The 12,957-nt window shown below is 39.9% G+C and overlaps 1 protein-coding gene across 2 annotated transcripts; it reads left to right on the top strand.

Annotated features, from left to right (window-relative positions):
* Positions 1–956: 956 nt before the first annotated feature.
* On the top strand, positions 957–12,837 carry egfl7 (EGF-like-domain, multiple 7). 2 transcript variants are annotated; one of them, XM_079486709.1, is made up of 9 exons: positions 957–1,281; positions 5,269–5,420; positions 5,906–6,031; positions 6,313–6,425; positions 6,513–6,608; positions 7,118–7,309; positions 9,752–9,822; positions 12,220–12,403; positions 12,485–12,837. In XM_079486709.1, the coding sequence occupies exons 2-9, from the start codon at positions 5,344–5,346 to the stop codon at positions 12,502–12,504; spliced, it is 879 nt and encodes a 292-aa protein (XP_079342835.1). In that variant the 5' UTR covers positions 957–1,281; positions 5,269–5,343; the 3' UTR covers positions 12,505–12,837. The 2 variants fall into 2 exon arrangements, with proteins under 2 accessions (XP_079342835.1, XP_079342834.1); XM_079486708.1 differs by lacking the exon at positions 957–1,281 and adding an exon at positions 1,824–2,093.
* Positions 12,838–12,957: the final 120 nt, after the last annotated feature.

Below are 12,957 nucleotides of genomic sequence, written 5' to 3' on the forward strand. Positions count from 1 at the left end.
ATGGAAATGATGTTGATTGACCGTAACAACAATATTTACTTTATGTCTTGCTCTGCCCAACTCTTTCTCTCTCTCTCTGCTTCCTGTCGCCCTGTGTATTGTATGTGACCATCCACTTCCGAATTTCTACACTCATTGGAAGTTAAGCATCCAAAGAACCATCAACAAAAAATGTGCAGTGTTTCAATACTTCTGCTTGCATGCCGGAAGGCTGCATATTAACATTGAACTTAATGTTGAAATTGAGCTAAGATCATGCAAAAGTACCAAGAGATCATTTAATCGCTTTTATTTCTCACTCCATCGCTCGCTTTCTATCCAATTCCCCCACCCGACACTTTCCCGCCCAGCTCTCACTTTGACGCAAACCTTTTATCCTTTAAGTTTTTACTCTCATTGTTCACAATGACCCAGAGCACAATCTTTTCCCTCCATACACTTCCTGCTTGACAGGAAGTGCTGTGTAGGGCCAATTCCTCTACTTTTTTGGACAGAAATGTTCAGAAATAGGGTCTTACCCTTCCCAACACGCTAAGATAATATAATGTCCAGCCAACTTTTACAAAGTCCATCACACAACCATTTACATTTAGTTGCATGCCAACACATCACAGTATCAATGAAATTGATTTTTCTATACCCTTAAAATACATTAATGTGCACATACATAAACAAAATGTGCATTCTGTCATAACAATGAATTTGATCTGCTACCATTCAAAGACTGTCACATTCTGCTCATATAATTCGTCTTCATAACTGATGCAATACTTCCTTCACTGCATTTTATTACCTGTACAGTATGTGCCCCATAAACCATTGTCTGTCCTCGAAAATAGCTACGTGGCTTTACTTTGGGTCACTTTTTCCAAACTAAAACAAAGGTAAGTTCACATCCCAGGGCCAAATTCTCAACCTCACCATTTCTACAAATCACAGCCTGTTTGTGCACCAAAGACAGGCGTGATTGAGAACTTTAGGGGCTGTTTGCACAGCAGGTTTTATCAGCACCAAACACTCGCAGGATTTCCGGTTTGGGATTGTCCGTCGGTTCCTGCGCTCCACAGGAAGCGCGGAATAAAAAGCTGGAGAAAAACGCCCAAATGCATCTCATTCCTCGCCGGTCGGATCGCGGGGAGCATCGAGACTCGAGCTGCTCTTCATCAGACAGAAGAAGAGTTTATAAGAAATGCCGGCGATGGAGATGCGCGCCAGTGCGCGCGACAGGTGGATCGCATGGCAACAGCTTGGCGTGAGATCACGTGACCTTATTATACGAGGGTGAGTTAACGTTGAAATAATGAACAAATAAGTTATTAGCATAATGCAGACCAGTGGTTATGCACCATCAATCGCATGTGTCATGATGATATGTTAAACCTTTTAAATGAGAGATATGAGACAGAACTATGAATGCCAAACATGATTTGTTATAACTTTGTATTTATTTAAAGATTTCTTGATTATTATTTTAAAGTTCTAGAAATGCCACAATCATGTCTCAAAGCAAATTCATTTTTAAATGTGTTGTTGTTTCCTGTGTCCGAAAAAACGCGTGTGAGCCCTAACCCGGGTAAAAAGTAGGCCTATAGTAACCATGGTTACTATAGTAAAAATAACTTTTCCTAACCAGATGTCAATTTCCCATTGATGACATGAGAGTTCAAAACCTCTCTTCATATTCTTACTTTCCTTTTCATACACTTACCGAGCGCAAAATTTCACGCGCAACGACGTCACGCGTGTCTCCCCGTCAGCGCTTCTCCCGGGACGTCCCGGTAAAGGAGGGGCGGCGGTGGTGCAGTTACCCCCCTGCACGCTTTGACAGTTGTGAAAGAGCAGATCTGAGCGTGCAAAAAACCTCCCGACCCCACGCGAATGCAAAAAGCGCACAGGAGGCGCGCGCAAAGGAATTTGGAGTGTCGTGCCATTGAGCGTTTTTGGGAACATGCGTGTTTTTGGATAGTTTGTGTTCGAATATTCCAGTCGTGACTTATAGTTTCGTTTGTGGGATTCACTGTCTTTCTTTAGGATACATCTCACGTCCGCGCACGGGACAGTGTGTTTAACATCTCGTGAACAGAACTGAAACAGTAAGTCTTTAGTGTGTTATGTGTTTTTATATAGAGTCTGTTAATTCATTAATGCGCGCATCTGCTTAAAAAACTTCTAGTGGATTTAATGGTTAAAATATTAGTTTTAATGGAAACTGTAATGGTCTCTGGGGGTTACGCGTTGAGTTGCATTAGTGGGACGTTACATGGTGCATATGAACAAACAGAACATTCAATCCCAATGTAATAAAACTAACGGTTTATTTTAATGGTGAGCAGCTGTGGGATTTGCAATGGAAACCATTAGAATATGTATTGCTTTTACGACAGTTGACTAGTTATGGTTGATTTTGTGTGTGTGTGGCACCAAGATTATTGTCTGTTCTTGTTTTTGCTGAGTGTGAGGGGTGTCTTTGGTCTTTTAGACCAACACTGACATCTTTGAACGATTCTAACTGATGTCGAGGAGAAATGGTGCCACCTGCTGGTTGTGTAACGTAAAGTCAAGTTTATGCTGGGAATGGAATACCAGGTTATTGAGTACTAAATACTGCACGGTGTATACTGCACAAAGTTTCTCAAAAATAGTACAATTGCATTATACACATTCACAATTGTCACTTTGCTTGTCACATGACATCATCACATTGCATTTTTAATTTAAGCAATTGCCTCCAGTTATCATTTGGGAAAATTAGCATTTTAGTAAATAAGCATGTCAGTCAACATTGAAAATGCAAGTCAACCAAATCAAGTTATTTCCAAGATTATAACTTCATGCCATTTAATACAAAATGTGGTGAGGTTCTGTGACATAAATAGTGTGATTAAAGATCAATATTCAAGTTTAAAGATAAACATAAATGCGTTTCGTTGCATATTGCACTACATTACAAAAACTAGTATGCAGTTCTAGTAGTCAGTGTACAGTAGTGTGGAGTACGCAGTGAGCAGTACTCCGTATTGTATTCTGGACACATCCACACGCTGTGATGTTGATGTATTGTAAGTCTGGCTGACTGCTGGTCCTCCATTAGTCATAACTGCTTCCGCTTCTCATTAGTGTCATTATTTGTGATTATATTCAGTCATGTGTATCAAACTAATGTGCCGATGTGCAGAGTTTTGCCTTCATGAGGAATGAACAATGATGGCTGTGTGCTGCCTCGTTTATATAGAGATTTGATATCAGAATATTACATATTACTATTATTATTGTTACATAAATATAAACATTTCAATGAGAGGCCTGAGGGGATTAACTGTATTACAGGCATCAATTCTATTTTTCTCTGCAGGCTGACTAGGTCTGGATCATTTATAGTTTAAGAACGGATAATCTGGAAGCACTTTTAAGAGAATAAAATCTGCTCTTTCTGTACAATAAAAGCACAAGCTTAATAACTCAATGTAAGGTAAAGTGTGAATTGTTTGAAAATGTATGTTCCTTTCAAAATAAAAAATGGAACAGTTTAAGATTTACTATTGACACACGCATTTCTGCAGCATGACTCGGAGATCTGGCACCAGCGTGCATCATTTATGACACGTGGCGAGCGTTTACATGCGATCTATGTTGCTAGAGGCGCATGCAGAGTTTATAAACCGATGCAGTCTGCAGGTATGGATTTGTTAAAACTCTCTGCAGTCGTCCGCTTGACGTAACACACACAGAGTGAAAACATGATCTGACGCAGAGACACAAACTGAGGAGTTAACACTATATTTACAGATAAAAGGCGACCTGTGATGCTTGGGGTGAGACGTCAGATCTCAGCAGCTGCTGTATAGAATTGTGGAAAGGATCTTTATCCTCCCACATCTGACATAAAACTGTCATCAGTTACTCACCCTTATGTCATTTCAAACCTGTATGACTTCTGCAGAACACAAGAGAAGATATTTAGAATAATATTGGTAAACAAAAACCGTTCCACATTTACTTGCATTGGTTTTGTGCCCATACAATAGAAGTGAACGGGGACCAGCGTTTTTTTCTTTACCAATATTGTTTAAAATATCTTCGTTTGTGTTTGACAGAAGATATAAAGACCATACAGGTCAAACAGTGAGTAAAATATGATATAATTTTCATTTTGGGGTGAACTGTCCCTTTAATGAACCCGGCGTAAAAAATGTAGAGAAATGTATTTGTGGCTAACTTTAGTAACTCTCTTGGGAATTTTCTAGGGCAGATACAGAGGAGGATACATGCACATACATCATAAAAACCTCAAACAGAAAACAGAAATTCATTAAGCACAGAACAGGTTTAAGATGGCTCATTAATTTCAAGAAAATATGAGAACACGGCTCATTAAAACAGCTTACACACAAACACGTGTGTGCGCACACACCTGAAAATCTTTCCAGCCACACAAACTCATGTTGTAAATCCACATGTGATAAATGAACTGTTCAACTAGAAAAATGGCTTTAATATAGAGCTTGTATAGTTGCATGTTGGGTGTACATGCTTTATACGTTTTAATAATCCGTTCCATGTTTTTAATAACATTTGAATAACTTTGAAGGCCTATTTAACCAGAAGTCTTTATGTTTCAGATGGACACGGCAATATGTCTTCATTACATTCAACGTTGTAACTTTAGGTGTATTATATAAGTCACAAACTCAACTTTCTGAGCAGTTTTAAAGTGTGCAGATATGCTCAATTTAAAGCACCGTGTTGGATTTAATGAACTGTATTTCGTAACAGATCAGATTCTGAAATGAGAGTCATTTGGTTTAATTGAGCTAAATTGTCGGTCTTTATCCGTCTCATGTTTGAACATAAGACACTTCATCATTTATAGCCAATGAAAATGATTATAAATGATGTGTGTTTAAATGTGATGCGAGTAATGTGTGTGCTCTTCCTAATGTCTGTCTGAGGAATTCTCTAGCTCTTTGTGTTCTGTCTATATCGGCTCCCAGCTGTTCATGTGTCAGACCCATCATTCTTAAATGTTTACATTAAAGATCCTTCTTTTCATCTTTTATTCACTCTCATGTCATTCATGTACGGCTTTCTTCAGCAGAACACAAAAGAAGACATTTTACGTTGATAACCAAACAACATTGAACCCCATTGACTTCCATTATATGAACGCAAAACCGCTCAGACATCTCGAAATATCTTCTTTCATGTTCCACGGTGAATAAATTGACTTGAAGGGAATGACTTATTGTTCTTATGTTCTCTGTCTTTCAGGTAGCTGGCATCGTCGGCTCAGGTGTACCTGAGTGTGTCTAAGGGAGCAGACACACCTGCGACAGAGAACAAGAGATGTACACAACAGTCCTGCTGTCCTCTCTGTTTCTGCTGCATGTGACCTGCATGCCTCAGTTTCACGGTCACCATGGGTAATGCCTTTCTCTTTTCTATTATGGTCCCATTATAACACTCCCCCATGCCCTTACATCGTCTTTTAGACACATCTGAAGTCACACAGAGCGATCCATGGTGGCAGGAAGTCTCGGTTCACACGTACAAAGGCATGGTGGGTCAAAGGTCACTATGAGGTTAAGGGTCAACGGATATAATAGCAGCTAATTTCATCAGCCAATCACATTTCGTAAAGGCTGATGGATGGCAAACTTTGATACGACACACAAACTAATGCATTGCTAATGCAAATGTCTGTCAGCATTTTCACAAGCGTGCGCGCACGCACACACACACAATGCATGCACGTTTTTATGAAGGCTGAGCTTTCATCAATTTGATATATTTCATATATTTTATATAATGCTTCATATTTATAATAGATTAGAATTGTACATTTGTTTAACCACATTCCAGTTTTATCAGATTCATCTCATTTGGAGACTTTATGTGCATGTTTCAGGAGGAGAGTGTGTCTTGGAGATGCCCGGAGTCCCCGTGTACCCTACAGCACAGAGTCGTTCCTTCAACCTGTACACAAACCTTATATCACCATGTGCCAAAACCACCGCCTGTGTAGCACTTACAAGTAAGAAACATTACACAGCCATTTGTTGTATTTTTATTTTGTAGTTCGTAAATGTGCTGTTGTCTTAAAAATGTCCCTTTAATTGAAATTATATTTACATATGCATTGTATCCAAATTGGTTTATGGAACATTCAAGGTATACTGGGAATGCTTCTTTACTAACACCATGCTTTGCCAACTGAGCTAAAGTTGATTGATATCGTATCTAATGCAGTCACATGCAGACATGTTTAAGTGGCTTATGCGTCCTAGTAGTTTGTGAAATGTGTGTTTGTGACAGAACAATCTACAGAGTGGGTTATAGGCAAGTGAGCAAAGCGGTTGGTCATTTCCACATGAACTCAGACTGCTGTCCGGGATGGAGACGCATGCATTCACACAACTGTAACCAAGGTAACAGAACACTGACATGATCTGTGACACAGTGGATTATAAATGCACGTTTAGGTTATGTCTATGTCTCTCTCTCTTTCTTTGTAGCTGTGTGTGAACAGTCTTGTGCAAACGGAGGATCGTGTTTGCGCCCTAACCAATGTGTGTGTCCAAAAGGATGGACGGGACGGTACTGCCAGACAGGTACTCAAAGAACACCCCATGGTGTTATGTTCCAGTTAAAAATACTTTATTTATAGAATGATAACCATATTTTCAATATCGTGTTCAATATTATCGTGGTCACATGACTGTATGAAACGATAGGTCTTCCGGGCCTGACATAGAGAATGTTTAAAAGAAATGATAGATGTTAACTTTGGCAAGGTCCATCTGGTGCATTTATTTTATTTTATAAAATTGATTTTTAGGTCATTTGACCCATCTCATACTATAACTCATAATTCTAGCAACAGTTATGATTCGAGGATATAGAAAAGATGCTAACGGCACGTTTCCAAGTCATCATTTGTCATTTTACCTATTGCAATAAACACCGTATTGGACTTTATACCGAGGTACAGTGAGATTTGGATGTCGTGACATCCTTATTTATTCATAGATGCAGAATGACAAAAGACAGTCGTGCCAGAGTTGATGAATCAAACACAATCAATAAAATGCTTAAAAAAAATCCGTTTTTGTTCTCTCAGATGTGGACGAGTGTAAAGAAACTCACGGCTGCTCACAGAAGTGTGTGAATACACCGGGGGGTTATCAGTGTGTGTGTCAGGAGGAATTCAGTCTGAATGAAGACGGAATGACATGTTCAAGAATTCCCACGCCCTCCCCCCCGCCCGCCACTCCTCCCACAGGAGACAATCTCTCATCCAGCGCTGATGCTGGTAAGACATTTACACATTACACTCCAGACTCACTGACACAGATTAGACATTATACACACCAACATACATAACAATCAACCTGTGAGTAACAGATACAAGAATGATGCATCTACATCCCAGATGGAATACTTCACCACTCAACAGTCAAATATCTGGAAACAGGGAACACTGTTTAGAGTACTAGAAAGCGCACGTTGGCGATTGGACCCTGACCAGCATCACGATTCATTATTACTTTTGGTACGCGCTATGCCACTCTCAACTCGTACCGTGAGTAATAGTGCACTGTGACTGGTGACCACGGCAACCACGTCTGGACCAATCAGAAAGCTGGACCTGAATCCATCACGATCCTACCATGAATCTGCTACGTACAGTATCTTTAAGACGTCCATCTTTGTTCTGTCTAAAGTGCGTGATATCACATTTGTCCTACATCTGCTTTCTTTTAGCTTTGTTTTCTTGGAGTTGTGTTTTTGTTCTAGACGTTTCAATGCTCCTGCGAGTTCACCATGGGAACGCATGCCAAACTTTACAATGCCAAAACTGCCTTGAGATTCAATCTGTAACTTCGTTGGCAGCGTTGCATCGTGTTTCTCTTACTATATTATTGCTTATCTGTCTTGGTTTTAAAAATAACCGACAGAACCTCCTCTGTCCAAAGATAGTCATGTTGAGCGTTTCCAAGCGACAGACTAAAATAATCGGCACTCATTCTTAATGGAGCTGGCTGGACCTCAAACACGCATTCCAGCGCTGACAGTAAGAGAGTCACTATGAGCAGAACGGTGCTTTTATAAATCATAAGAACTATAAGGGAAAAAAGTCATCCATGAGAATTTTCTAAACATCCTTTAAACAAGATATGTTCATTTGAGAGGCAAAAACATATTTTGATGCTTATGCTTGATGGGGTACAAAAAAATTTTTTTTGTTTCATTTTAAATCCCATTCTTTTTCTTACCCCAATGCATAAAAACAAAGCTTGTTAGATTTCACTAAGAGCCAGACATAACATTTTATTTGAAAACAAGACAAAAAACCCTAATAAAGATTTTTTTCCAGTGCAATGGGATTTTAAGTAAATGCATTATGCATATCTGTGTATGTGTATGGCTGAAATTTGGAAAATATATATTTTTATATTATTATTAGGATTTTTTATTCAAACCGAGATTAAATCAAGTTTTATCATATTACATTATAGAGATTTCACAGAGACCTTTGTGCTGTTTTTTCTGTTCCCACACAGTGTTGAGGTTTAATTCTGACCCTTAAATCAGATTTACACATCAACATCTGTCTGTTGGGACGTCCACTGGGAATGAAGTTCAGTTCACTTTAAACCTGTCATCACTATCATTGGCTAATTTCACTTACAAAGGTTTTCCATGGAAAACTGTTTCCTTTATTACTACTACAAATAAAATCCTTCAAGCGGTATCGGAAACATTTAACATTAGACATTTCTTTTAAATAAAAAGGTTAATATGATATAATGGCATGACGCCATCACAGTTTACTATAGTATGTCTAATAGTATCTATTCTTGCGTCCAGCATGTTGTCTTTGGGAAATCAACCTACAAATGGTTTACTTGTCTTTACTTCACATGAAACTGTTAAACAATGACTGTTTAACCTCTAAAATGATGTATCTCACCTTAAATTAAATAGTTTTGCTTTATTTAATGGTCTGTCGAGTTTATGAGGCTCAGAGTCTCTGCGTGTATGTGGGGAGATGATCAGGTAGGAGAATGTTGGGCTGAATGTGATGATTTGGGATTTTGCTGTCATGGCTGGACAGAATGTGTATCTGTTGTTTCTCTTTATGTTTTGGCTCAACGCTGCAGATTACATTCCAGATCCATCAAACACAGACTGCTGGGGGTCACTGTTTTCTTTGCACACATGCGCACGCACACACGTCTTCATAGCACCACACATCTGGGACAGATTGACTATGTGTGTCTGTGAAAGCAGCCAAGTAAAGTGAACTTGAAGGAAAAATACTGTATGTGTGTGACCCATTGACTAGTTCTTACAGTGATAGAATACGACTGCTTGGCTGTAGTTTGGGATATTTGGGTTGTGACCAAGGGGTGGGTTTGACCGAGCAAAGCTCTCATATGATTGGTTTATAGTCACTTCCATTACATGTTTCAACCAATCACAGCATTCTTAAATGTTTTGGGTGAAGAAATATCTTTGGAGAAATATGACCTGATTTCATGTGGTATCCAAGAGTATGAAAATAGAACAGATTGAAAAAGCCTTTTTATAACCTGGAAAAAATGAATCACAAAAGAACAAAGTGCACCTGAAACAACAAAATAAATGATTTTATTATTTTAGTTTTTGCATTGTAAGTATTCACTGTGGCTTGTACATTTCTCTGAAACACAAGTGGTCTGTCTCTGATTTGTGTTTTTTTTTCTTGAAGGTTTGAAATTAGTGGAGAATGTAACAGAAGAGGTTCAGATGCTGAAGAATAGAGTGGATCTACTAGAGCAGGTCAAACACAAACACGGTCACACATACACAAGGACACACACACGGTCACACACAGTCACACGGACACACACACGGTCACAGACACACACAGACTCACACACGGTAACACATACACAAGGACACACACACGGTCACACACAGTCACACGGACACACACACGGTCACAGACACACACAGACTCACACACGGTAACACATACACAAGTCACACACAAGGACACACATACGGTCACAGACACACACACGGTCACACATACACAAGGACACACACAAGGACACACATACGGTCACAGACACACACAGATTCGCACACGGTCACACACAAGCAGTCACAAGCAGTCACAAGCACTCACACGGTCACACATACACAAGGACACACACAGTCACACGGACACACAGTCACACAAGATCACAGACACACACGCGGTCACACACACACACACACACACACACACACACACACACACACACACACACGGTCACACACACACACACACACACACACGGTCACACATGCACACTGACAAACACGCAGTCACACACACGGACACCCATACACAAGGACACACACGGTCACACACAGTAACACGGACACACACACGGTCACAGACACGCAGTCACACACACTCACATGGTCACACATACACAAGGACACACACAGTCACACACGGTCACAGACACACACGCGGTCACACACACACACACACACACACACACACACGGTCACACACACACACACACACACACACACACACACACACACGGTCACACATGCACACTGACAAACACGCAGTCACACACACGGACACCCATACACAAGGACACACACGGTCACACACAGTAACACGGACACACACACGGTCACAGACACGCAGTCACACACACTCACATGGTCACACATACACAAGGACACACACAGTCACACACGGTCACAGACACACACGCGGTCACACACACGCAGTCACACACACGGTCACACACACACGGTCACACATGCACACTGACAAACACGCAGTCACACACACGGACACCCATACACAAGGACACACACGGTCAATTCAATTAAATTCAATTCAATTTTATTTATATAGCGCCTTTCACAATTTGCATTGTTCCAAAGCAGCTTTACAGGGGAAAAAAAAACGAAAAACCCAAGAAAGGGTAAAACACACTACATGGTGTTTTATATAATAAATCAAATTATTCTAGTAAATAATATCTAATGTCAGCATCTCCTGGTGATTTGCATTAAGTGAATGCTTGGCTGAAAAGATGTGTCTTTAATCTAGATTTAAATTTGGCGAGTGTGTCTGATCCTCGAATAATATCAGGAAGGCTGTTCCAGAGTTTAGGTGCTACTTATGAGAAAGCTCGACCCCCTTTGGTGGATTTAGTTATTCTAGGTGTTATCAAAAGTCGTGAGTTTTGAGATCTTAGAGAGCATGATGGGTTGTAGTGTGATAGAAGCTCTGTTAGGTAGGTAGGGGCTAAGACACGCAGTCACACACACTCACATGGTCACACATTCACAAGGACACACACGCGGTCACACACACACACCCGGTCACACATACACACATACACACACGCAGTGACACGAGTCCCCTCGGATAGGTGTGTATTCAGGTTAAGGTCCCGACTGGGACAGAAAAACAAGGCCACACATTACACACACACACACACACACACACACACACACACACACACACACATTCAAATACTTCAAACGCTGGGAAACTGTACTTTGTTTACCAGGAATACTTGAGTTCAAAGCATCATTAATGGTTTCAATAAAAGCAGTGGTTACACACATTAAAGGTTCTGCAACAAGCAACAGACTCCTACAGGTGTCTGTTAAACCTTACAGTGCATATCTCTACCCAGACGGAATTACATTAGACACACAAATCTACCACGTCATTTAAAGCCAATGCACCAATGTAGTAGACATGCACGTATGTGTCATGGCTTATTTTTGATCAATTTGAAACCATATGGCATACTGACTATAGTATCTGATTTATTATTTAACTGCGTGTGGGCACCGAGTTGTATCTGTTACTCGGACATAAAATATAATCTGTACAAAGTGTAGTGTGACCAAAAAACTCTAAATCATATGGATGCATGAATACTATTGCGTAAGGACATACTATGTACTGTACACTACCCCATTATGTAAATTAGTATGCAGTAAACATTTGAAGCACTTTTTCAAATGCTACATTGTTGTCACGTGACCTCATTATGTATGTTTGTTTAAGGAAGTGGAGTTCTGTTATGGCCTCATTTGACATTTGCATACAGTGGATTTGCATAGCTGACCGAGCACAGTAAACATACTACATACAAGTGGTGAACATACCTGACATTAAATACTGAAACTTTCTCTCTGTAGAAACTGGAGATGGTTTTAGCTCCGTTCACCACTCTCTTCCCGGTGAACGGTGAGGGGGGTGTAGGAGACAGTAATGGCTTCCTGTCCGACCACACCAACTTCCTGTCACATTCACTGCAGCAGCTCGACCGAATCGACTCGCTTAGTGAGCAGGTTGGATTTCTGGAGGAACGCATCGGAGCCTGTAAGCGCACATTTGTGTACCAAAGTGACATAATGACTTCTGTCTATTACACTTAAAACATCTTTGTGATGTCTTTGCTAGGTTCCTGCCAAGAAAATTAAACAATCACTTAAAGATGGGCTGGATCCTCTCACGTGAAAACTACAGCGCGCTCATTTCCATCAACAAGCAACAAACCCTGTTAACACTTTAAACCCATCCATATGTTGAAGACACATTTGATGCTTTTTAAAATGTTTTTATATTTCATTGAATTCCTTTTGTAAGTGCAGCTTATTGTTTCTCCTTGTGTATGTATGAGCCAGGAGAATGTAAATTGATGTATTTATAATTTCATGTTTTTCTCCTAGGAATTGCTGTTGATGAAAACAAGTGTTCTTATGCAATTATCATTTTTATAGTTTCACTTTTTGTAATAAAATGACTAAAACGTCTTTAAGAATTTGTGGAAGTTGTAAGACTCATTGACAGAAGAAGCAATTCACAAACTAAAGCTGAATAAACGTGTGCTTGTGTATGTGGATAAAAACATCCAAACAGAACTGAAGTGATAT

This window comes from Barbatula barbatula, assembly GCF_947034865.1.
Source record: "Barbatula barbatula genome assembly, chromosome: 22".
Taxonomy (NCBI): domain Eukaryota; kingdom Metazoa; phylum Chordata; class Actinopteri; order Cypriniformes; family Nemacheilidae; genus Barbatula; species Barbatula barbatula.